Source organism: Hyaena hyaena, unplaced genomic scaffold (genome assembly GCF_003009895.1).
Source record: "Hyaena hyaena isolate Hyena2069 unplaced genomic scaffold, ASM300989v1 scaffold_12, whole genome shotgun sequence".
NCBI lineage: Eukaryota > Metazoa > Chordata > Mammalia > Carnivora > Hyaenidae > Hyaena > Hyaena hyaena.
Window position 1 is genome coordinate 1984997 of NW_024080644.1, and position 27776 is coordinate 2012772.

General features: G+C 35.6%; 1 protein-coding gene across 2 annotated transcripts in view; it reads right to left on the reverse strand.

The window, feature by feature from the left end:
• The window catches only part of USP9X (ubiquitin specific peptidase 9 X-linked), a 134110-nt gene that overhangs the window by 66127 nt on the left and 40207 nt on the right, over positions 1 to 27776 (reverse strand). The window contains exons 4-14 of one of the 2 annotated variants that reach the window (XM_039255987.1): positions 27480 to 27559; positions 25726 to 25838; positions 24002 to 24220; positions 22031 to 22146; positions 21576 to 21827; positions 21360 to 21498; positions 19547 to 19699; positions 18027 to 18131; positions 13758 to 13964; positions 12381 to 12517; positions 10754 to 10887 (exon numbers count right to left, since the gene is read on the reverse strand). In XM_039255987.1, coding sequence (XP_039111918.1) covers positions 10754 to 10887; positions 12381 to 12517; positions 13758 to 13964; positions 18027 to 18131; positions 19547 to 19699; positions 21360 to 21498; positions 21576 to 21827; positions 22031 to 22146; positions 24002 to 24220; positions 25726 to 25838; positions 27480 to 27559 — 1655 coding nt within the window. Of the gene's footprint in view, positions 1 to 10753; positions 10903 to 12380; positions 12518 to 13757; positions 13965 to 18026; positions 18132 to 19546; positions 19700 to 21359; positions 21499 to 21575; positions 21828 to 22030; positions 22147 to 24001; positions 24221 to 25725; positions 25839 to 27479; positions 27560 to 27776 lie in introns of both variants that reach the window. The other variant, XM_039255978.1, reaches the window with a different exon arrangement.

Consider the following 27776-nt stretch of genomic DNA (forward strand, 5'->3'; position numbering starts at 1 on the left):
AGCATTAATTACTGATATTTGCATATCAGATCATGGGCTTTACTGTATGTGTGTGCTACTGCCACAGAATTCCAAGTGTTTGAGACCTTTCAGAAATAGTCTTTAAAACTAGTGAGGTTTCTTCTCTGAAGAAAATCTTTGGCCTGTTGTAAAGATGGAACATATATAGTGTTTAGAAACCTCTGCTTTTCGGGGTGCCTGGGTGGTTCAGTCCATTAAGCATCTGATTCTTCATTTTGGCTTAGGTCACGATCTCATGGTTCGTGAGTTTGAGCCTCACATCAGGCTCTGTTCTGATAATGCACAGCCTGTTTGGGATTCTCTCTCTCAAAAAATAAACTTTTAAAAAAAGAATAAAATCTGCTTTTGATGTTTTTGTGAAGAAAAGCACAATTTATTAAGACTAACTGCTTTCTACTTCCACGTGTATTGCCATCTACCAAAAGTCCTAAACACATATTCTTTACTTCCATGACAGTCAATTTCTTTAGGGTGCAGACTTAAAGCAGTTTCTCAAGAAACTGGACAGAATGTCAAATTCTCATCAACTATGCAGAAATTTTCTTTTTCAGAGTATCAGTCTTGAAATATCTAAATAATCAATGGACTTCAGTTGCCTTTTTGTTATTGTCTAAAGGAGCTTATGCACAGCTTTGTTCACTTGCCATGCTCCTTTTTAAGGGAAATTTTAGTAATTTTACATTTAACACAGGCTTCAAAAATGTGAGAATTCCCTTATCTTCACCCACATTCACCAGTTGTTTACATTTCACCCCATCTATTTTTAGTTGCCATATATGTTAGTTTTTCTAAACCATTTGAGAGTCAGTTGAAGGTATAGCTATTTACCCCCCAAATACCTAAATATTTCCAAATAACGAGGACATTTGCTTACATAACCACATTATAATTAACGCTGATAAAATTCTGAAGTTGTTTGATCATTTGGTCAAAGTGTTTCCATTAGGATTCTGTGTTGTAAAGTTACTATTTTTCTCTTCATATTAAGTAGGGGAAGATGCCTTCAGACTATATTAAGTATCTTGCTTCTTACCAAACTTGTACCCACTAGTTTTCATATCCCCATCCCCTTTTTATTTAGGTGCCAGCACTTTTATTAAGACCCTGAACAGCTGGCTGGCTCAGCTGGTAGAGCATGTGACTCCTCATCTTGGGATTATGAGTTTGAGTTCCACGTTGGGCATGGAGCCTCCTTTAATTAAAAACAAAACAAAACAAAAATCCCTGAGAACCTGAACGCAGGCTAGAACTTTGACAAGAGCAGGAGATACTAAATGAGACAAAATTAAATTCAAGTGGCTATGGCTAAGGCTAACATAAACTGGCTCCTGTCATTATGGAATGCAAATTGTCTAGACTCCATTTCGTAACTCAGAAAAGCAGCTCAGTTTTGAAAAAGCATCTTGAGACCTAACTCAAACACCATGAAATTCACCCATTTAAAATGTACCATTCAGTGATTTTTAGTCCAAACTGTGTAAACATTTGTCATTTTTGTCATCCTAAGTGTGAAGTATGATCTCAAAGTAGTTTTGATTCACATTTCCTTAATAACTGAGTATCTTTTTGGCCTTTGGCCATGTGTATCTTTGGAGCAATGTCTATACAGATCCTCCACCCATTTCCTAATTTGGCTGTCTTTTAATTGTTGAGTTGTAAGAGTTCTTACATATTTTGCATAAAAGTCCTTTATTATAGGACTTGAAATCCCCCCCCCATTCTTGGATTGTCATTTAACTTTCTTGATTGAATCATTCATTTGAACCAATTAAGTTTTAAACTTTGATGTAGTCCAATATATCACCTTTTCCCTCTTGTAGGCCACAAAGTTTTATTTCTCTTTTCTACTTTTAGGTCTAAGATCTATTTTAAGTTTTGTGTTTGGTGTGAGGTAGGGGACCAAACTACTCTTCTAGATGTGCACATACAAATTCTGCAGTTATGTTTATCAAAAAGATTACTTTCTCACTTAACATTCTTCCTACCCTTATAAAAATCAGTTAACCATAAATTTAATGATTTACTTCCAGACTATCAACTATATTCCACTGATGCATATATCAACTCTTATACGTCAGTACCACATTGTGTTATTTTTATTTTTTTTATTTTTTTTTTTAATTTTTTAATTTTTTTTTATTTCTAGGAGAGAGAGAGAGAAGACAGCTGAGTAGGGGAGGGTCAGAGAGAGAGGGAGTCACAGACTGAAACAGGCTCCAGGCTCTGAGCCGGCAGTCAGCACAGAGCCCGACACGGGGCTCGAACCCACGAACCGCGAGATCATGACCTAAGCGAAAGTCGGACGCTTAACTGACTAAGCCACCCAGGCGCCCCATGTTATTTTTATTTTGTATTAAGTTTTGAAATCAGGAAGTATTATATGTCAGCCAGACAGCCAAACTACTATACATAGTTTAAAATGTGCAAGTTTTGGGGGTGCCTGGCTGGCTCAGTCAGTGGAATATGTGACTCTTAATTTCAAGGTTATGAGTTCGAGCCCCACGTTAGCTATAGAGATTACTTTAGAAAAAATTAAAATCTTAATTAAAATGTACAGTCAAGTTTTGTACTTTTGCTCAATTTATTATGAAGTATTTCATACTTTATAAAGCTACTATAAATAAAGCTTTCTTAATTTCAGTTCCAGGTTGATCACTGCTGAGCATACAGAAATGTATTTGACATCTGTACACTGATCTTAATTCCTGCAATCTAGTTTAACACATTTAATAGATTTTAGTGGATTCTTTAGGATTTTTACTTAAACGTGTTGATTTCTGTAATTACAGATAGCTTTGCCTCTTTTCCAATGTGGATGCTTATTATTCTTGCTTAGTTGCTCAGGCTAGCATCTCCACAGAATGTTAAATCCAAGTCACTTGCACAGACATCTTGGTCTCATTCTTCATCCTGGGGCAAAGCAGCCAGTCTTGCACCATTAAGTATGCAGTTAGCTAGGAGGTTTTTGAGATGCCCTTCATCAGGTCAATAATATCACCTTCTATTCTTAGTTCAATGATGTTGAAATGAAAAGGTGCTGGACTTTGTCAAATGCTTTTTCTTCACCTACCGAGAAGATAAGAGTTTTGGTCCTTTATTCTCTTCGTATATCACAATTGGACTTTTGGGTGTCAAATCAACATTGTGTTCCAGAGATATATTCTATTTAGTCATGATACATAATCCTTTATATATGTTGCTAAATTTGATTTGCAGGTTTTTTTTTTTTTTTTTTTTTTTTAAGGATTTTGAATCTATACACTTAAGGGATACTGGTTTGTAGTTTTCTTCTGATGTCTATATTGTTTTGGTATCAGGGTAATAATGGCTTCACAGAAGGGAGTTAGTTGGAAGTGTTCCTTTATTTTTATTTTGAAAGAATTTGTGAAGGATTGGTGGGAATTCTTTAAATGTTCAAAATTCACCAATGAAAACGTCTGGTCCTGGAATTTCTTTGTGGTAAGCTTCTTCGTTACTCATTCAATCTTTTTAATTGTTTTAAACTTATTCAAAACTTTAATTGCTTCCCCAATTTCAACAACTTGACACTCTCTTATTTTTTTGTAAGATTAGTAGTGATGCTCTTTTACTTTTGCTTTTCATAACTGAGTCTTCTTTTTGTAGCCAAGCTAGAGGTTTGTCAATTTTGCTGATCTTTTCAAAAAACCAACTTTTAGTTCAATTGACTGTATTTTTTTCTCCCTTGATTTCAACTCCAATTTTCGTTATTTCCTTCCTTTGTTCTATGGATTTAATTTGCTCTTTTCTCGTTTCTAAAGGTTACTGATTTATTAACTTTCTTCTTTCCGATGAACATCAGAGGTATAAATTTCCTTCTGAGCACTGACTTAGCAACTCTCCCGAAGTTTTTGGCATTTTGTGTTTTAATTCATCTCAATATATTCTCATTTCACAGTTGTCATTTCTTCTATCAACCACTGGTTAGTCAGAAGCATATAAGGGACACGTACTTGTGAAATCCTCAAATTTCCCTTATAATTTATAATTTAATTCAACTGTGGACAAAAATCTTACTTTGTATGGCCTAGAATATGGTCTGTCCTGCAAAATATTCTATCTGTACTTAAGAAAGTACATTCTGCTCTTGTTGGAGTATTCCTTATATGCCTGTCAGATATGAATTATGGGTTTACAGTGTTCAAAACTTCTACAGGCATACCTGAGAGATATTCCAAGTTTGGTTCCAGACCCCCCCAAAACAAATCAAGTATTGCAATAAGGAGAGTCGAATGAAGTCTTTGGCTTTTCAATGCACATGAAAGTTAGGTATACTCTATATTATAGTCTGGTAAGCCTAAAATAGCATTATGTTAAAAAAAAATGTAAATACCTTACTTAAAAACACTGCTAAAATATGATAATCATTTGAGCATTCAAAGTCATAGTCACCAGTCACAGATCGCCTTAACGAATACAATAAGAGTCTGAAATCCTGAGAATTACCAAAATGTGACAGAGACATGAAGTGAACAAATGTTATTGGAAAAATAGCACTGATTATGATGCAATCAGTTGTCACAAACCTTCAATTTGTAAAATATGCAGTTATCTTCAAAGAGCAATAAAACAAGGCATAACTGTATTTTTTTTTTCTGCTTTCTTTAGTATTTCTTGTAAGGCAAGTCTGCTAACAGAAATTCTCTCAGCATTTATCTGGGAACGACTTTGTTTTCGTTTTTGAAAGGTAGTTTTACTGCATTTAAGATTCTTAGTTTCAGATTCCTCTGCTGCCCCTAAGCACTTCTCATACATTTATCCCAATGCCTTCTAGTCGCCAATATTCTAGAAAGTAAATTGTTAATTTCACTGATGTTTCTGTGTGAAGAGTCATTTTTCTCTTAAACAACTTTCAAAATTTTTTACAACTATGAAGTGCCTGCACCCGGGTCTAACTTTACCTTACTTGGAATTCTTTAAGCTTCTTGGAGACATGGGTTAAGGCTTCAAAATGCATCTAGGAAGTCTTCAGTGATGATGTTTTTTCATATTCCCTTCTCTCTCCCCCCCATAGCCTTCCGGTTCTCCCAGTGCATGCAGATTGTATTTCCATAGGATTTTATTTTTCTTCATTCCTTCTTCATTGTTCTTTAGACTACATAACCTCTATTCATCAATCCTCAAGTTCAGATTGATTCTTCCGCAAGCTTGCAAGCTCTGTTTGGCTCCTGCACCAAATTTTTCATTTTGGGTATTGTACTTTTCAACTTCAGAATTTCCATTTGATATTTTCTCTTTTAAAGAAAAAATTCTATCCTGTTATAGTTAATCTCAACTAAAATTGTCACAATACTTTCCTTTAATTCTTTAGACACAAGTTCATACAGCTCCTTGAACTTATCTGTAGTAACTGCTTTCAAGTCTTCGTCTGCAAAGTCTACCATCTGGGCCCTTTCAGAGGCAGTTTCTGTGGTCTGTATATATATATGGGTAACAGCTTTAATTTTTTTAATTGAAACCTGGATATTTAAATATATTATAGCAACCTAAATATTGACACCACCCACTCACTCTCAGGTGTGTGTTGTTTGCTTGGTTGTTTAGTGACTAGTCTGCACTAACTCTGTGAGGTCTAGCTCACCCCACATTATTTTTCCTCCTTTTGCCTTTAAGCCTTGCTACCCGTAGGTTGTTCCTGCTTTAACATAAGCCCCTTATTGGTCGAACCCTGTAATTAAGTCTCCTTGGCTAGTTAGATTATTACCCTTTACCAGTGGCTATGACTGTGCCTTAGAGGCTACCATCCCAGTTGAAGGAGTTAGTTTATGCCACACATTCAAAGACTACATACTAGTAGCTGGGAGGTTTTCTTCCCATTCACTCATGAGGGTACACTCTTAGGAATGACACATAGTCTTCTTGACTACAAGGAATAGGTTTTATTCCTTTTACTTTTAAAAGGGATAAAGTTTTCCTTTTAAGCCTGGCTTCCTAAGAGTTGTCTCTGGGTCAGGGTAGCTTATTATTCACCCAGTGTTTGGTCAGAAGTTGAATTTAAGTACTTGAGCCAGTGAAGCTCACAACCTTTGCTAATGGAATGGTGTGTGGACTTAAGAATGTTTTCAACTTGTCCTTGTCTTGCTGAATGCCTGAGTGGGTGCCACCTACTGCATGTGCAGAACATTTGTGACCACCCCCCGCGCCCCCCCCCCCCCCCCCGCAGGGTTGATTGCTCCCAGGAGGGCTCATCTTATCTGCCTCTTAATCTCAAATCTCTGTGTTAAACTTTTGGTTGCTCTGCTATTTATCAATATGAGTACACAGAACTACAAGCACCCTCTTAATTGCTCTTCACCAAAATTTCCACTGGTTTTAATAATGCTCTTGGGAATGGCATGCTCTTGTCCAAATAAGGTGAATCCCTTCAAGCCTAACTACTGAGCTCTTCATCCTCACAGGCTCTCTCCCCCTCTGGGCAGAACTTCTGTGACACTGCACAGGAGCTGGTGACAACACAGCAGGCAGCTTCTCCCAGAGTGATACCTCTGGCACTGTAAGTCATACTGGTGTGTGGTGTGTGGTGGTGGCCGGTGATTTTCTCAGCGTGTACCTCTACACAGAATTTTCACTTAAGAGCAAGCTGCAGTGGGGGTAATCAAAGCTTCTGTATATTCAGACTGCCATGACTGAAGTAAAGCTTCAGCCCTATCAGCAGGCACTGAGCAGGATAAAGGGGTCTCTGTTCTTTCCACCATGACTGTCTAGAAATTTGCAAAACATAATAAATGGGTTATTATGGAATATAATAAATAGAAGTTAGTGTCTTTGATAATAAATGCCAATAGCTTATCCTTCTTATAATGGAACCACAGCCTTAGACTGGCAGCTGTGAGGAGAGGGAACAAGTTGTGGCTCAAATGCTAGACTCTAGCTGTTCTTCTCAAAAGAGTTTCTTAAAAATAAATGTTTCCCCATTTTCTGGATCTCCTTCAAAGAATTCCCAGATACATTCAATGAGCATCTAAAAATTTTCTTCAGTGAAATGGATATTTTGTTGAGAAGGTCCACTGAGCATCTTATTCCCACCATTCAAAAAATTAAATCCTTCATCCCTTGTTTTTTTATGATCATCACATGTTCCACATATATTAATTGGTACTTCCTTTTCTTTCAGCACAGACTGAAAGGCATGCACTTTATTTAATGGGTTCAGTTACTTTTATTTATTTTGGCCTAATTTTGGCCAATAAGAGTCAACTCCTCTATTTTTTTTTCCCTCATGTCAACAAGATTCTTTAAGCCCTTTCTAAATTTCTAAAGTAAGATGTTGGAGGACCATATTTACTTTCCTTACACAGCCTTGGAAATAACCATTACTCTAGAGAACTATTAGCCATTTATAAAATGGATAATAAATTAGTTTTTTTTAAACTGCAAAGAACCCACACAAATTTAGCTGTATTTCATGGCTGTTGTGCAGAAATGAGCCAGAGCTGAGAAAGTCTAGCCTAGGATTTGACCTTAACACACAGCACTGTTGGTGTATGACACTCATGAAGAAATGGTTTATGTGGAAAAATGATCCTAAAAGCTGCTAGTACTGGATGTAAGAGATTGGGAAGAGGTCATGGGAAGTGGTCGTTTTTAGAAAATAGAATGCGGGGGCGGGGGGCGGGGGGCATTGAGTGGCTGGGTTGGTGAAGTAGCTGACCTGATTTTGGCTCAGGTCATGATCTTACAGTGAGTCTAAGCCCCATGTCAGGCTCTTCTATCTAGAAACCAGGAAAAACAGTAAACAAAACTATCAACAAGCGTTCAAGTCAGTACAATGATGATCCTATCAATAAGGCAAAACTTCAGTGAAAATTAAAAGTGGATTTTTACCTTGCTGTAGGCACTAAAAAACTTTTAAAGGATGACTTGGCAAGCACCATATTCTGAAGGCACAAATACCAAATACTAGTAAGAGTCTATGAGAGGTGCCTGAGTGGTCCAGTTGGTTGGGCATCTGACTTCAGTTCAGGTCATGATCTCATAGTTTGTGGGTTTGAGCCCCACATCGGGCTCTATGTTGACAGCTCAGAGCCTGGAGACTGTTTGGGATTCTCTATCTCCCCCTCTCTCTGGCCTTCCCTCGCTCATGCTCCATTTCCCTCTCCCTCTGTCTCTAAAAAAAAAAAAAAAAAAAAAACCCAAAAAACCTTTTTTAAATACACGAGTAAATACTGGAGAGAATTTTATTTCATTAACTTTATCTAAATAATAATAGAACAGGAGGTAGAATCAGCTGACCAAAGTACTGTGAAAACATTTTATTCCAAAGTTAAAGATGCTGTTGGACATGAAACATGGGCAGGACAAATATGTGATACTGGTGTAACATTTATCAGAAATTAAGACTATCAGTAAATTTTGAAAGCTTGATGTTATCCTGCTAAGTAATATATCTCATACCTAATGAGACCTATGGAATATTTCTATTATACAAAGACAAAGGCTGTAATTTACTTTAGAATTCCAAGATCAGAAATTGGTGATTGATGTTATCACAGAAGTGAATTAATGCTGCTAAAAAGCTTATTGTGTACCTTATTAAAAAAAAAAAAAAAAGCTTATTGTGTAGGAGAATTTTACTACTGTGTGTGTAAAAAGTACACACATAGCCCCCGCCCACGATATTTAAGGATTAAGATGTTAATCAGAGGAGTACTGTAATAAAGGAAGAAAAGTTATCAAAATTAAGAGAAACAGAAGGTGTGTCAATGAATTCAAGGGAACATCAATAGCAACAAAATCTAAAGTGCTTACCATGTGCTAGGCATTGTTCTCACATCAGTAACTTGCCCAAAGTCCTATGCATAGTATGTTTAGGTCATTTTTCAAAACTAGACAATCTGACTATGAAGAGTCCTACCTCTCATTTTATGGAACTACAGGCAATTTAAAGAGGGAAAACCAAAGACTGAAAATATTCTTGTGACAACGAAATTAAGATGAGGCAATGACTTATATGGAACTAGACTAAAACAAAGCTGGAAACCCAAGTGAGGCTGAACTGCACATGCAACAGTGTCTCCTGATGGTCTCAACAGCACAGTACTTAACTTCTGGCAATGATACAAATTGAAACATCACAAACAAATGAAGTAAATAAAAATTAGCACTGCAGCACATATGATTTACATGGCTCCATTTTGGGGGAAGACCTGCAATGGCATCTGTGAGGACTTTGTACTAGCAAGAAGAGAGGAGGTCAAAATAAAGAATCTGCATTACGTTAAACTGAGCCCAGATGCTCAAGTGACTGGGTATATTATTACATGGAAACCTCAAGTGCTTCTCTCAGATTCTGGTTATGTTTGGTACAGAACATAAATCACATGGTCATATGCCTATACTATTCCAATTGTTCTATCATGCTTAGAAAGAACTTGGACCTGAAATGATAAAAGATCAATCGTTGCCTGGTGCCTAGCAGCCTCCTCAGGCCAAGATTGCTTATCTAGCTGTACAGTCTACTGCCTATGAGGACTCAGCTGGCCGAGAAGGGGGTACAAGGAGAATAAACAGTCAACACAATCAGGAGGCATACCTGAAGAGCTGCTTACTTTTTCCATTACGCTGATCTGAATTTTATATGGGAATATATATCCTGTAAATGTTAAGCAAATCCTATGATTTATAAGCATCTTGGGATTTTATTCAAGAATGCCAAGAATCCAATTTACTCTTCAGATGAGGAATATCAGAAATAACATTTCTGGGGTACCTAGGTAGTTCAGTTAAGCGTCCAACTCTCGATTTTGGCTCAGGTCGTGATCTCGTGGTTCATGGGAATGAGCCTTGTGTTGGGCTCTGCACTGACAGTGCTGACCCTGCGTGAGTCTCTCTCGCTCTCTCTCTCTCTCGGTCCCTCCCCAACTCTTTCTCTCAAAAATAAATAAGCTTAAAAAAAATCATTTTTAATATATACTATTGGATTCTGCAGACTCTTACCTAATGTAACATGTTAAATGAGTAGTATGTTCAGTAACCATGATCACTGGTAGTATAAAGTTTTCTTTCTATGGATATGGGAACCAAGTTGGGCATACAAGACTGTAGAATATGTACTTAAAAAAAAAAACCAATCTGTACTCTAGCACAGATAGACATAACTGTCAGAGAGCAAGAGTATTGAAACAGAGTTCTACATATGGCAGGAACTTAAAAACTGGCTGTTGAAACCTCAGGAAACTACCCTAACACGTTTAAAGAAATTCACACTTTGAAAACCAACGTAAACATGTAGATTTGTATAGCTTCACTCCATTATTCTTGTGAATTTTCTAATTCAGAGAGTCTGAAACACTTGTGAAATGTGGACTTAGGATCATAAAGGATCTATAATATGCACAATAGACTTAGACAAAACCTGTTTTCTTGGGAAAAAAAATAAAGGTAGTGATAGTAAGGAAACAAAGGTTGAGAATGAGCCAAGTACATTCTGAAGAAGGTAGCAACCAATTATAGTACAGGCAGGCAGCATGTACTTCCCAAAGAAGAAAAAGAAATCAATTTAACAAGGAGAGGTTTGAAATGCTGGGTTGGAATTTAGGGTGAATAGAAGTGGAGAGTAAAAGTGGAATATAAACTCAAAAAGAACACAAGTAACAAAACCAGTTATCTTGCATCGTTTAAAATACAGGTGGTGCCATCTCTAAGGTAACTGCTGGAACAAATGCTGCGAAATTGTTATTACTTCCCATATTTCATGTTAGCTTATAACACATACCTCTAGCATACAGTCTCATGCTTTCCATGTAAGTTGCAAGGTTTTCTGCTACCAAAGTAACTAGCGCATGATTGTGCTGAAGTTGATTGATTAAGTCATGGCGATAAAATACATGGGGACTTCGCTGAGTTTGACTGAAACGAGAAGAACTTAACAATATAATTAGGCAATTAAACTCTGTTGTAATCAAAAGAGCTTATACAATCTAAATTCTTAGCTACTAATTTAAAAACTTAAAATGGTTTCTCCTTCATTACAGAGTTACACTCTTGGCCATTTACTTCAATAACAAGATCAAGCAACTTAAAAGAAAATAATGCTTCAAAAAGTTAAGACCTTTATTCTGTTAATTCTCATTTACGTGGAAACTATGTTAATATTCTCCCATCTCACACCATGGTAGTCTACTTTAGTGACCAATTTCCACTCCTGTACTACAGTAGTACCAAAGCACTTGTGTCAGTTTACGGGATTATTTCCAAAATTGTAAAACAGGAACACAACCCTTGCAAGACTAGCACCACAAAGATTATACTATAGTTGGAGTGAAGAATTTGATCAAGGAAAACGATTTCAGAGACACTTATTAACCATTCAAGGTACATTCTGGGTCACTTGGTTTGTAGCCATGTTTGCCCACAGGTTATCATCAACAAGACATCTAGTTCTTTTCCAACCTGTTCTTCCACCTTCACTGAAACCAATAAACTCTTAGAGCCATTACTGGACTAGTGGAGATGAAGCCAATGTACCCTGGGAGAGTATGTAAAATACTCTGCAACAAATTTAATTCACTGGAGAAAGGCAAAAAAGGCATTATGTACAATGGCCCCAAATCAAAATATGTCCCTCAAATAAATGTTACTGTTACCAAGACATACATCTAGGTTTTCTTCATGATTTATCCCTATAGCTTTTCTAATTTCATATCAATTTTTAAGCCTTCAGAAAAAAATGAGACGAAGTTCAAACATTAAAACCAAAACATATATGGCCTTTTCTGTCCTAGGCATAATCAATAATAATCTAGAGCTACAAAGGACCTTGGCAATCATCTAACTTTACACATGATGTATGAAAAACACACTTCTTTTGAACAGTAAATCTTTACAAGCTGCTGTGACTGGTTAGACATGAGGGTCATTCATACCCAGGAATCCTGACCCCACTGTAAATATTCTTTGCACTACACCTAGCTCTCATTCTCTGCACATTTTTAACCTTTCACATCAAGTGTTCTAACTTTTATAAACAGAAAATGCCAGAACAAAAGATTCCAATAACTCGAATTCAGCATGTAGAATAATATAAATATCACTATTTAACAGAATTTTAGCTAAAATCAGTAAATTCTGTTAAATCAGATCTTGTCTTCTTTCATGAGTAATACAGGATACTGTAGATTCTGACACTTATCACTTGATTGTGGCTTACTTTCTCAAAATCAAGGATGTGAATAGGATAAATGAATTTTTGGTTCCAAATCAAAACTTCTCTCAGCCTCCTGTCACCCTCTACCCGACTCTAATTTTCTTTTCAAAATTTTGCCTTGACCAAGTGACAATGTAATTGCTTTTCAATAAAATGCAAAAATAAAAATCTTGAAATGTTCTGTTAAAAGCCTTACCTCAAATTTTGAGGGGCTTCACCAAACAAACTACAAATTTCTCTAATTTGTTTCAGTGCAGGAATTACCCATTTGTCATTTGTACGAAGTTCTTCTATAAAGCGATCTATCCACTGGATCTTCTGTGTGTCACGGTCCTTAAACAAACAATTTCAATGTTTTAGACAGGTCATACTCAGGAAAATTCCAGCTTCAATTAGAAAACGGGTTTTTTAAATAAGATTATCACCAGAAACATGGAATAATTGCAGTAAAGAGTTTACTACTAAAGGCAGCATTAAATACATTTTTATTTCACATTTACTACCAAAACTACAAAAACTAAAATGCTTTAAAGGATTCTAACATATTACAAAATTCACCAATAACACAAAACCCCAAAATGTTATTCTATGGATTTGTTTTAGCAACAATGAGTGACACTGAAAATTTGTATTTTACCCAAAAAATAATTATATGGCACGTAAGTTAAAAATTTTTTCACGAAAAATCAAACTAACGACATATCGACATATATACAAAAAGATAAAGGGAGAGCATTTACAAAAGTATTATAAACTTAACTAATTATTTCAAATATGCTATTTTACTTCCCATACCTTATTTACTTTACTCATTCCCCTAAATCAATAGTAATTAGAAATGTAGGTTTCTACACCTAACAATTTTAAGTTTGATTACTTTGAGCATATTAACTCTGTTTAATTGAAATAATTTAAATTGAAAATTATTAGCATTTGAAATACTAATTAAATACTTAATGAACTATAATAAGCAAGTATAGTAAACTGAACAGCATCTAAATCACATATACCTATTTGAACTTGCGGTCTTAGCTCTGATCTAAATTTAAGTTCACTGGTGTACCAAATAGTTTTAACAAGTGGAAAATTATTTGGCAATTGCCATTACAATTAACATGCTCTGAGTCAGAATTCAGTGAAGCTGTTGTGTGATTTTCTCACAGGCAAAGCTCGAAATGTTTTACTATTTAAGAAATTCTACTAATTTTTCTTAATTTCCCCACAAGCAAAGACAACCCAAATTCTCTTACCTCTAAAGCCCCTCATCACCATTAGTATTTTATGATCTATTTGAAACTGACACTTCAGCACCAAGCATTTGACAACTCTACCACTACATAATGCTTTTTTATACTGTCTTTCCCCAAGGAGATTAAATACTTTTCAGATGATAACACAAAATTCTGACACAGAGACCTAAGAAGAGGAAGGTGGACTTAGATGAAAAGTGAGTTAATTCTTTAAGATAATTTCAAAAATAATCTCAAAAAGATTAGGAACTATTCTGTTTCTAAGCCATCCTAATAAGAAAGGTGAAGGGTCAGAAAAAGTGAGCAAAGGAAGCACATCTTACCTGTGAGCAACTATAATCTAGTATTTTGATGTGGGCACTGAGAGCCAGGTCCATGATGTCTACAGGTACATCATCACTGTGTGCCAGATTCCACAGCAGGTTCAACACCTTGTGTGCCATCACACCATCTTTATCATCTTCTGCAAGGCGACGGATCAGCTCGAGTAGCTTTTCACGTTGCTTTTTACTTGCATTTGTCCAACTAGCCTAGAAAAAAAATTTAAATGGCATGAGAACAACACTTCTCCCCAACACTGATTAAATGACATGTCAGGAGATTAATGATGTTCATCAGAAAAAATAGTTGAGCACAGAATTAATTATTCTAGTGATATATGAGAGCTAAGATAGGGCAAACTTAAACACGAGGACCAAAAAAGGTCTCTATTTACAGTTAAATACCCAAGACCAGGGTTTTTCAACCTTGGTACTGCCATTTGAGGCTGGAGAAATCTTTGTTGTGGGGGCTGCCCGCGCACAGTAGGATATTTAGCAGCATACTTGGCCTCTATCCACTAGAAGCTAGTAGACACTCCTCCTCTCCACTGTGACAACCAGAATTATCTCCACATATTGCTGAGTATCTCTGAGGGTGGGGAGAGGGGTACAGAATTGGCCTACTGGAAACCACTACCTTAGATTCAGGCTGTTATTTTTGTCTTTAAGTTATATTAGAAGATGGCAAAGACAACCCGACATACAAAGATGTTCATAATAAATTTAAAAAGCTGGTTAAAAGAGCACTGTGCATTAACATATGAAAACAAACAGTTGTAGCAAAGTCTGTTATTAACCAATAAAAACTATTTCTAACTTATGCAGAACTGATACAGCACCATTTCAATTTAGAAGACATAATGCTCATTTAAAATATCTACAATGGAAGGGGGAAAAACTCTGAAAATATTTTTTTTATACCAGTTTATAAAATGGGGATGGGGGGGGATGTGTGTGATGGTGCATCCAATGGGTAAAGGTCATGGATGCTGCTAAAGAATATGAGAAAGGCTTTATGCATAAAGTTGCTAATGAGTCTTTATAGGACAATAAAGTGAAATCAACCTAAAGGCAAACAAGAGAAGGACACCTATGTAAATTATAGCAGATCCTTCAATTATTACACATTTACAGGGAGATAAATAAGGTCTTTGAAGACAACTTGAGTGCATACTTCTAATTCCTCCTAGACCCCCTCAAAATTATGAAAGAAATATGGAAACTGCTAAAGATATTGAAAAAACTAAAACATTAAATATTATAATTAAGGACATCTTAAAAAAGAATGATAACTAGGCATTACGTGCCTCCTGAATAAAGAGCACATGACCACCTATAATGTATGTTTTCTAGCAAAAGGAAAACAAAAAAAAATCCCAAGCCTCTATTTTATACTACTGATAGAAAACAACACAACAATTAATGCAGTTTATTCAACAAATAGACTGTAAGAAAAAGAGAAAGCAGGAAAGTACAGATTGAAAGAGACATAAAAGATGTGCACAAATACAAAGTATGAATCTTGGTTCAAACAATCTTCAAAAATAAAGACTGATGGGTACTTGGATGGCTCAGTCACTGAGCGTCTGACTCTTGATTTTGACTCAGGTCATGATCTCAAGGTTCGTGAGATCGAGCCTCGCATCGGGCTCTGGTGCTGACAGCACGGAGCCTGCTTGGGATTGTCTCTCCACCTCTCTATGTCACTCCCTGGCTCATGCTCACTCTCTCTCAAAATAAGTAAATAAACTTAAAAAAAAAACTAAACTAAAAACATTTAAAAAACCTTGACTGGGCAAATACATAGGTGCTTTCAGACTAATTAACAAGTGTGAAATCATTTGGTTTCAGTATATAAAGAATACCTGGACTTCATACTTCCTTTGACTCCTCTTTTTTGTAGAAAGTTACAAAACAAGAGATCAGAACACAGTGCTTGCTACCAAATATTAAGTGCTTAGTAAACACCTGCTAAGCTAATGGGGAAAAAGACCAAATGGAACCATGTTTACATTTAGACTATTATTGTATTTAGACCATCCTCAGAAGAGGAGGGGCCAGGGACTATAATAACAATTGACCTCTTCTTTCCTTCTTCAATCGTGGCCATCCTTGGTCACGCACTGCACTATTTCAGAAGTCATCTCAAGATTAAAAATGAATGGTAATTAACTTTAGAGTACTCATGATAATGGACTCTATTATTTCCTCAGCTGCCTTTGATAGAAAGCAAAAAAATTCAAACTGAATTTTCCCATAAGGCAAGGATTTACAACTTTAATGTTGCCGAATATTCAACTGAGAATGCTGCTTAAAATACAGGCTCCCAGACCGCCTACCTAGCAATTCAGATTGAATCGGTGTGAGGTGGAAACCAGTAATTCATTTTTTTCTTCTACTGTGAAATACACCATCAAGAAAGGTACAAATATATAGCATTACTACAGTACATAATGTAAAAACCTGTGTTAACTATTACTCATGTCAAAAATAACATATGGTGAGCAGCACTCCAGAAGCTTGCTGGGTCTATTTCTGAAGTTTATGTTAATGCAATCAAGGTGTATGAATTCTTGAGTGATTTTATGCCTTTCTTCAACTTTGTTTATTAGACCTATCCATGTGGTTGAATTGCTCAAATTTACTTGTTCTCAGTGTTGTGAAGTCTTTTGGTATATGAACATTCCACAATTTATCCATTTTACATAGCAATTTTCTTGCTTGCTATTACAAATAGTTCTGCTACAAATGTTAAACATATATCCTGGTGCACATATGCATGATTTTCTCTAGAAGACGTGTTCAGATGTCAACTGATGACTCATGAGAATCTTACACTTTTCAAGAAATATCAATCTATTTCGAAGATAACTATAGCAAATTATGTACCACCAGCAATCCACATAATTTATTTTATTTTATATTAATTAATTACAGACAGAAGGCACAAGTGCGTGAGGGAGGGAGAGAATCCCGGGAGGGAGGGATGAAAGGGGGGAGAGAAAGAAACAGGGCTCTTGCTCACAAACCATGAGATAATGACTGAGCCACCCAGGTGCCCCTATGATATTTTTGTCATCTAATGTCACTTGTTAATAGAATACCCCTTGTGAACATTTCCATTATGGTCACATGTTCTTAAATCCACAAATTCACCAATCACGGTTTTTACAAACCCAACACTAGCCAACCGTAGAGAGACTACTACCTAATATGGCCTTAAAAAGTACATGATGGGGGGCGCCTGGGTGGCTCAGTCGGTTAAGCGTCCGACTTTCACTTAGGTCATGATCTCACGGTTCGTGGGTTCGAGCCCCGCGTCGGGCTCTGTGCTGACTGCCAGCTCAGAGCCTGGAGCCTATTTCAGAGTCTGTGTCTCCCTCTCTCTCTGACCCTCTCCTGCTCACGCTGTCTCTCTCTCTCTCTCCTAGAAAAAAATAAAACGTTAAAAAAAAATTTTTAATGACATCTCCCAGGGACAGCTGGATGGCTGACTCTGCTCAGGCCAGGATCTCACAGTTTTGTTGGTTGAAGCCCCACATTAAGCTCTCTGCTGACAGCACAGAGCCTGCTGGGGATTCCCTCTCTCTCTCTCTCTCTCCCCCCCCCCACCCCCGTCCCTCCTGCACTCATGCTCTCTCTCTTTCAAAATAAGTAACTAAAACTTTAAAGGAAAACACAAATAAAATAAACGACATCTCCCCATCCACTACCTGACTCAGAAAGTAGATCCTTTCAAACGTACTCATTTGGGATCATATGGTCACTAAATGGCCAGTGCCTTAAAATTACATACACATCAAAGAAAGAATATCCACGCAGCTTATGAAAAGTTAAAAAATATATACTTAAGCAGGCTTCACATTTATTCACACATTTAAGGAAAACAAACCAACCTTGAGCTTGAACATAACTTCACCTGTGAGGCCCCGTTTNCAGAGCCTGGAGCCTGTTTCAGTCTGTGACTCCCTCTCTCTCTGACCCTCCCCTGCTCACGCTGTCTCTCTCTCTCCTAGAAATAAATAAAACATTAAAAAAAAAAAATAAGTAAATAAACATGAAAAAAATTTTAAGAAAAGATTATTTATGAGGGCTATTAATATAAATATGAACATTAAGTTCTTACTGGGAAAAAAATGACCAATTCCTTCATACCTGAAATTATTTAATAATTTCTACTGAAGTATTTATTGGCTAAGGAACAACTTACAGATCTAATGAATTAACTCTATTAAAAATGAAGTGGTACTATCTTACTACACTAGCTATTACCTTAAAGCAATCAAAAAGATGATCAAGTTGTTCAGGTGAAAAATCCCATGCCAACTTTGCCAGCAGATCATGTACATTCTTCACAATGGCTTCATGTTTCCCCGCCTATCGAAAAACCAAAGAGCAAAAAGCGTATTAGAATCTGGACAACAGGTAAGTTGTGTATATTGTCTGCTGACAGCTATTGTTAACTAAGAAACCATTTCCAGCATCTTCACCTAAGTGTGTTCCATAAAACTCGTAACATTTTAAATGGTTTAGAATTGCCCTCTAAAACCTAACAACTTAATTCCTTGATACACATGGTTAATATATACTTCCAGAATTCATGTGAGCCTTTATAAAAGCTTATTGAATTTAATGTGCCAATTTTAACACTGCCAGTAGAATAAGGTACACCAACGATCTTGTTTCAAAACTGGAACCTTAAGCACTCAAAGGAAAACTGAAAGTTTTCTTAGTTTCTAGAGACTGAAAAAAAAAAACCACTTTGTAATCTAAACTCAACTCTACTTCCTAAATGATCCAGGTAGAAACTTGCATTTAAGATAATCAAATCACCTAGTTTCTAGCTCTGAAACAAAAAACATTACTTATACTTCAGAAAAGCTATAAATCCTTTAGATTATTATAGGTCTTTATAAGTAATCTAGTGATGTAACTCTATTAAAGTTTTCTTTGCATTAAGGTTATGAAGAAACCAATTACAGATGTTTTATATTCTTTCAAGAGACATTCATTATTTTACTGTTTGACTTAAAAAATTTTTTGTTAATGTTTTATTTATTTTTGACAGAGAGAGAGCACAAGCTGGGGAAGGGCAGAGAGAGAGAGAGAGAGAAGAGAGAGAGAGAGAGAATGAATGAATATATATGAAAGAGAATCTGAAGCAGGCTCCAGGCTCTTGTGCGGACAGGGCCTGAACTCAAGAACCGCGAGATAATGATCTGAGCTGAAGTCAGACGCTTAACCGACTGAGCCACCCAGGCACCTCACTGTTTGACTCTTATTTAAAACCACCTATGATATGTGATGTAATATCATATAAATAAAAGAAATACTGGAGTGCCTGGGTCACTCAGTCTCGGTTAAGAGTTTGGCTCTTGGTTTTGGCTCAGGTCATGATCTCATAGTTTGGGAGTTCAGGCTCCACATTGGGCTCCGTGCTGACAATGTGGGGCCTGTTTGGGATTCTCTGTCTCCCTCTTGATCTCTCCCAAAAACAAACATTTAAAAAAAAAAAAAAGGGAAAAAAATACGTCAGTAAAAACTTTGTAGTAAATAACTAAACAAAACCACCTATAAATTGCCAGCTTGTACCAAACATACAGTAAATGATAAATATATTTAAAATATCATTGGCTAGTTAAAAATATTGACAGACTTCCTATAAATGATGAGCATTTAAACACACTACAAGTCAAACAATATAAGCCTTCATCTCATTTCAGAATGACTACTGTTAGGTTTTAATGTCTTTATTTTTAGAATCCAAATAGCCACCATCTGAAATTCCTTACCTGTGCTGCCCAGATATTATCAAGATCCTGTAAAGTCAGAGCTTTCTCTTTGATGACAAAACGAAGAATCTTCTCTAGCTTTTCTACATACTGTGGTTGATGCAGACTATCTCGTAATACTATGGATAAGATATTGTTCTGCTGTATCCATTCCTAAATATAATTCAAAAACTTGTTTCAAAGAAGAAACTGAAACACAGAAGCTTTTAAAAAATATGTATGAAACATTGTTCACACTTTTGAACATTAGTGGGAACTAAAAAATACAAAATAAATACACTACTGCAATAGGCTTATGTGTTTTAACTCAAAACTATGAAAAACAATTTCGTGGAACTTAATTTTCCACAGAAATGTTTCCATGAATGAGAAAGAGTAAAATTATTAAAAAGATTCTACCCTAGCATTCACGCAGAGAAGTATTATTTTATTGTAGCAAGCACCAAGGTTTAGGTAGTGAGTACAGGACCTGTTTTAGGATCTTAGGATGCCTGACATCAGTTTTGTTTGGGTGAAAACATGCCCTTTTTAATTCCTTGCTTTTATTTATTAACCAATTATGCTATTATTGCTTATCCATTAGTTCTTTAATCTTCTGAACAATCCTAATGAGGGAGATATTATCCTATTACAAAACAGTAAACAGGCTCAGAAGTGTTAGAACCGGAATCTAAACCCAGGCTGCATGCCTCCCAAGTCTGTGTTTCTAGAACACTCTGCTATGTTGCTGACTGGTATTTATTTAATATCTATACCAATAGAAGAAAACTCTTAACTCACTATACAAATAGGTAATAGTTCAAAATTTCACATTAATCAACTTAATGAGAATAAAAAGTATTTAGTTCCAAAATGTGCTACAAAAACACACTTCTCAGGTATTAACGGTCCATTTTTACTTCTAATCTGTTGTAGGTATGTCTGTAAAATAAAATATGTGGAAATGTCAAATTGCGAGAAGAGTTTCTGAACACTTGATGCCATTTTTTGTACTCATCCAAAACTGGCAAGAGTTCAAGGACCAGAACAAGACCTCAGACTACACTCTGAGAAGCACGGTGTTCAACCTCCCAACAAGGCAGACAGACATATCACATACACAAAATCAGATGTTTAACACCTGTCCCCTAACACAGAGCTAATGTTTATGCATCCTCCACTCTTTTATCACATTCTATTGTCTCCCCTATTGAACTGAAGCCACCGTGAGGGCAGATAGTTCTTTTACAGATGTCTGCTCAGTACCACCAGACAGTATGCACTCATGTTATTCAACCGATGTTTCTTAAATGGGATCCTTTGGTTTTAAAACTATTTACCCAACTATGGTAAATAGTTTCCTGAACTTTCAATGTTAAAATGGTATAAATAGAAGTGCTTTAGTTCTTAAAATGATAAAACATGAATTCATGAAGATCTTATTCCACTAATTGTATTTCCATTATTAAAATCTGTAAGTGGAACTGGTCAAAGGAGAACAGGTCGCTTCATTCATCAGGCACCAGGTTCAATCTAACCCCAAGAGCACCTTTATCTACTCCATTTCAACCAAACCCCCAGACAAGATAATTAATTCAGGATACCTACGTTCAGCAGTAAGTGCATCAAAGATGTGCTACACTACCTAGATCACAACCAAATAAATTATGTTAATTACAGAAAGTTCTGAGGACTAAGAGTCCTAAATCAATTTGAATAACTCCCAGTTTCAAGGTTTTCTTTAAAATGTTACTATTACTAACATTAAGTAAAGCTATTCTGATTTTTGTTCTGGGCAGATTCCTATCCACGGAAGAAGAATTGAAGGACTTACTGCCATTCGTTCAGCTGTGAGCCATTCTTCCTCTTCAGGATTACCATGTCGATGAGTATAGTAGGATACACTAGATATCACCTTATTAACTTCATTCAGTGCATTCATCTTTCCATTGAAAGAAGAAATTTGCAGTAATCTACAAGAGAAATTCAGTGTTAAATAGGATTCTAAAACATCCATGTATTAGTTTATTACAAGAGGTAAACATCGTACCTAAGTATCATTTTTAACCTAAATATTTCTAAATTTTTTACAGTTTCTTCTTGTCCTGGCACCCTTGAAGCTAAATTCTTCAAAGATTTAATAATCATGGAAAGAGCATCATTTTTGGCTTCATTCTTTGCTTCTTTTTTCAGTTCTTCATCAGTTAAGTTTTCTAAAAAATGTGGAACCATTTCTATTACTGGAAGAAAGTACTTTTTCACTGTATGAAGAGTGAGAAACTCATAGCATTGCCCAAATGGTCTGAAAGAACAAAGACAAAAAAAAAATATGCTTGTTAATACTCACTCTTACAATTAAAGAGGACTGAACTCTGATTTATTCTATTTTAAAACTCCAATTAGTAACTAAAGAGAAAACCATACTTGAAAAAAGACAATTTTTATCAAGCAATTAAGTAGGAATTCCTATAGTGCACTGAAGATTCGTTTAAAAACGTAACTTACTTAATAAGGGCTGCAATTATTTGAACATTTAATGCTGATCCATTAATAAAACGATCATGCAAAATCTGGAACCCATTTAAAGTGCCAAATTTATTGAGAAGATCCACCAGCCAACCCTGCAATACAGATAATGAAAAAGATTAATGTCCTGCTTTCAGGGAAGAAAAGCACCATCTAAAGTAATTTCTTGACTGAAAAACACTAGAAACAGGAAACTCAATAAGTCATTATGTAAAATCATCTTTGAAATAAAATAAAATAGTACATATTATTCCTAGCAATCCTGTCTGTGAGAAAAAAGCATGAACGGCAGTACAAGTGAGGTCACGAGGGCACAGTTGTGTATTTGTACCAATATAGCTGGTGAACTGGAACGAGAAGCCATGTTTCTATTTCAGAGATCTCATTATTATTTTTTTAAAGTTTAGGAAGATAACAAAACATTTAAATATAAGAAAAAGGTTATTTGGTGACCTAAGACAGTATCTGAATCCATTTTTTGTTAGCTGTGATTAAAAATTCCCTATAAATTCAGTAATCTCAAAGCCTGAGAGTGAACTATTAATTAAATACAAACCCCTGGTATTGTATTTGTTGCTCCTAACTAGAAGATGCTGGTTGATGCTTTTGCTGGCTCATGTGAATGTCCTGATTCTCACCTTAGATATAACCAGGATGCAATAGTATGGATAGTCTTTCAACCTCTTCACTAGGGGACAGCAGTAATTCAAAGTACAATGCAGCTGGGAGAGCCAATGGTTTGTGGAATTAAAAGCATGCCTATATGTAAAACGTAAAGGTAATTTCTTCGCTATGTCTTCAGCAAAAATAATTTCGACAGCTATTTAAAAAACAAAAACCATGTCCAGGACAATGGGAAAACAGAAATATAAGATAAATGCTTTAAAGAGACAATAGGGTAGCTAAAGGTACTTTTGATGGAATTTTAGGTGTAAATCAATTAAATTCTCTACAGAATTAACCACCTCTTCTCTATGTAAGTTTTCATTATAATATTCTCCTACCTTTTTATTTGGTCTTAAAAAGTTAATTCTAAAACGATTACAAATCCAAGCATTTTAATTCACCAGTCCCTTTTGGCATTCAGCAATTCTAAGTACATGCTCATTATGCTATGTATTTCTATTTCTCCAATAACTGGAATGATATACATATAAAGTAGTATATGCACACAAAGTAAAGTATCAGTCTAAAGCTAATCCTCCTAGGTTTTCAGCTATAATGTATGTTTAAGCAATTAGGATCATTCTGTAATTAGTAATACTTAAGAAGAGCTAGGTTTCAAAGAAAGGCATAAAAAGATCTTCAACCAGAAGCCATCTTAAATCAAATTGTTTCCTGTAAGTCAGTTAATATTTTGACCTACAGAGCAAAAATTAAAGAAATACAGGTATATTGTGGAGATGGTCATTATTAGATATTAATGTGATTTACCAAAATAAAAATAGGCATGAAGTGGCAACAATAGGAATCTTTGGAAATATCAGAAAATCCCAGCTCTAAGTTTAATACATTTTGAGGATTTCCACTTTTAAATGAATAAACCAAGAGTCTTATATATAAATTCAAAATTTCCAGGCTGGGTTTTCCTGTTTGTAAGGCCCACAATATTAAAGTTTCCCTAAATTCTAAAATTTAACCCAGTTTAGGACTATTCCCCAAAAGGCTGGGCAGAGGACAATGGGGACTAAGTATATGGAGAAGGCCAAACAAAACAAAACAAAAGCAACAAAACAAAACCCCCCCAAAACAATCCCCAACAATTTTGTCACTTATAGTTCAATAAAGCTGGGGGTGGTGGTGGGGTGGGAAGAATCCAAAACAGAAAATAATGCAGAATCCCTTTAATAGTCACACAAAATTACTCTTCATGTTAACAGGTGCTTCAGATCTTTGACAGCTATGTGGCAGAGCAAAACTATTAATTATGAAAATAACAAACCAACGCACTTTTGGTGATCGAGGGTCTGGAGAACGAGCAAAGAGTTCATCTTCAGGCAACTGAACACTTGAGGAAACGGATTCACATGGACGTGTACCATTGTAGATATGGAATTTGCAATGAGGATTTAAGGCCATGGAGAGAAGTTCTAGAAGTGGAAACCAGTCTTGGGACAACTTGGCCACACATAGCTCCACCAGGCGATGCGTATTGTTGATAATACACCTCTGTTATATAAGGGGAAAAGGTGATATAGAAGATCAAATGACTGCAACTCCAAATAGAAAGATCTTCCCACCTTAACTATATTTTAATTATTTCTCCCTTTTTCCATACAGATCATTTGAATTGTTTAATATCAGGATCAAACAGATATATTAAAAAATGAATTAATATTTACTATGCTTCATATAGTACGTACTTAAAAAGCCATTTCAAATGACTTACAAAATGAAGTAGGTACTGCCTTGTGTCTATAGGTCTATAGACAAGATGCAAATTATTTTTTTTTCCTCTTTGGAATTTATACACTAGAGGCAGCAATTCTAAAATCTACACAATAGGTTAATTATACAAGATGGAGTAGATTTGCTATCCAATAAGTCTTAATGCAAAAAGTCTAACAGCACTTCCAAAATTTCCATTTCTTGTAAACTTACATGTTGAATTTAAGATGTTGAGATTTTTGTGCTATGGTTATATTTGAAAAACAGTTCACACAGCACAAGAATATCTGCTTCACAACTTATGACATTTTCACAGTACGAATATGGAACAGAAACTTGGAGTAATTATGGCATTTCATCAATTGAATATGTACTTTTTTGACTTTTTAAAATCTCTGGAATTTAATTCTATCTTATAATCAATGTTTACTATTTTCTTAGACTGAAGGTGTTATACAGAAAACTTGATTGCTTCTTCTAGTCACTTGGGTATACCATGAACCAGAGACCACTTTATCCATTTGAGGATTTTTTGTTTGTTTCACAGCTGTAATCTGAATTCATACTACAAAACTCTGAATACTGGCCTGTGGTTTAAATTTTCACGTGATTTTTACCTCCTCTAAGATGCCACGGTTGAGACATACAGGTTTCTTTTACATCACTTTCTGTTTGGTAACTTTATTAATCTGCATTGACCTTTGTGTCCCAGATATTAGATTCCTAATCTTGACTGTTTTTCTTCCTTAGTGGTCCATAAAAGGAGTGCATGGTACATCTCAAAACTGATGAAACGTGGGTCACAAGGCACTTGAGAACCCAGGAGACAATTTATTAAACCAAAAGTCTCTAAATCTCACATTCCTAAAATGATCATGCTGCTTCCTTCTATAGAAATTTTAATTTTTTTTAATGTTTTTATTTTCGGGGGGGGGGGAGGGGGGCACAGCTGTGAGCAGGGGTGGGTCAGAGAGAGAGGGAGACAGAATCTGAAGCAGGCTCCAGGCTCTGAGCTAGCTGTCAGCACAGAGCCCGGCACGGGGCTCGAACCCATGAACCATGAGATCATGACCTGAGCTAAAGTTGGACACTTAACCAACTGAGACACCCAGGCGCCCCTAGAAACTGTAATTTATAAGAAGTATTTTTAAAGTTTCTCGGTTTTAGACCTTTAAGTCAATTAATGAATCAAAAATATAACCAATATATATTTTACATACATAGGAGAAAACAACATAGGCATCACTGTGGAAATCTGATTTTTTAAAGTCACATGCAAGACTCACATGAATTTCAAACTTCCAGCCACTCACTGCCTCATCTGTAAGGATTTTAGTGAATGATATTGTTAGCCCATCTCGGAAAAATCGCTGACATGCTTCACTTTTAACATCAAGGCCTAAGAAAAGGGAAGAAAAATAAATGTAAACAAAGTATTTTTCTGGTTGTCTCACAACGTCCAATTATATGATAAAAAGTAATAAACTACTCATAAGAGGTCAAAAAGACAAATATACTACAAGTATTATCAAAGTTCCCATGTGTGAAAATGGTTAACAGATTCAGAAACAAAAATAATCAATGAATTTCAAAATTATTTAACTGTATAAAAGTACAAGTATGAAATCAAGTAATAGGTGAATTGAAAACATTTCAAATTATGACACTGTACCTTAAACGCAAAATGGTTACCAGTGCCACTGAGAAGGAATCTAAATGCTTCAGAGCATTTTACTCTCTGAAAATAAACTTTAAAACTTACAATAGTGATGTTTCACAACTATTTTTAAAATCTTACTTTGGTTGTAAATGATCCATTAGACATCAATATCTTCATATTATTCTATATAAGTGTTTCATTGAATAAGATGAATTGTTTTTGTCTCAATCTCTTTCACTGTCCCAGCATTTATGCTTCTTTATATTTTCGCTTAATTTCATCGGATTTCGGAAAGGCAACAGAGCCACATGTCCCACGCCCCACCAAACACAGAGAAAATCTTTAACTCTTGATGATACAATGAAAAGTGATTCAATTTGTATATCAAATGTTCTTTAATTTTGACTGTACAAAGAGGGAACATTTAAACTCAGTACTATATTTGAAAATCTGAACCTTGCCTAAAATAAACCATGGTCCCATGGGGGGGGGGGGGGGGGGGGGGACAGGGGGCTCTAGGTCCAGTGAATGTCAAGGAATATTAAATGAGATACCGTTATATGTTCTTACCTATCACTGTACAGTCAGGACCTAGAACATGCCTATTGCAAAAGTCTTCAAAAATCTGCTCATTTAATAAATGTGTTAAGTGCACAAAATAAATTTGGGTCGTAGAAAGTAAGTGTAATATGGAAATGTTTTTTCATAACTTACTAGATTATTTTTCAAGTTTAAAAAGATGTGAAGAGAACTTCTTTAAATGAAGGAAGATAATTATTAGAAGACAAAAAAAAATATATTACCCTTGCCACGGAGACAAATAAGCAAATTAATTTCTGTAATAATCAACTTCAATTGTGATAATGCCTACTGATAGTTAGAACACATCCATGACTACCCTATCTCTGAAACTGAAAGGTTGCTGTCATTTAATTTAAAATCCAATGCCTTAAAAAGAATATTACAATAGTAGTCCTTTGCTAAGAGAATTCAACTGTACCTAAAACAGACCAAACTACTAGAAAAAATAATCAATTCCAACAGTTTTCACCTCTAGATGACAAGGTAAAAACACTAGACCAAAAGTTTTAAGCCTTTTTTTTCTTTTAGAGAAAAATCAAATTTTCTCAGTACATCAAGCTGAATATTTTGTTTAAAAATGAATATACCTGAATTTTATGTGTAACTTAAGCTAGTTCACAGACACTCCTGAAGGCTGACCAAAGGACCTGAACCCTTATTCTAGGTATGTATAAGCTACAGCAAGAAAACTTAGATGTTCTGGTGTTTATAAGAGAGGAAAACAAAGTCTTTGGGGGATGAAGTGACAGTGAATCTAGTAGAATACATTATGAAAAGCATAAGAACATCTAAACTTACCTTTTTTACTAAGATCAATAGCAGCTTCTAAAAGCACTTCTAATTCCCCTTTCGGCAAAACCGGAACCACCCATCGAGGCCTAAAGGTTTTAATAATATAAAAAGATGTTTATTGGTTGCACTCTAAAAGAGGCACTATAAATGAGTTACTAATTATAATTACTCACCTCACCACACAAAAAATTAAATATTAAAAAACCGTTATAAGATTAAAAGAAGACTAGCAGAATATCTCCTTTGTGAAACTAAGCTCTGTCTGTTGTCCCTACAAACAATTTTTTCTTTTTAAGACCTGTC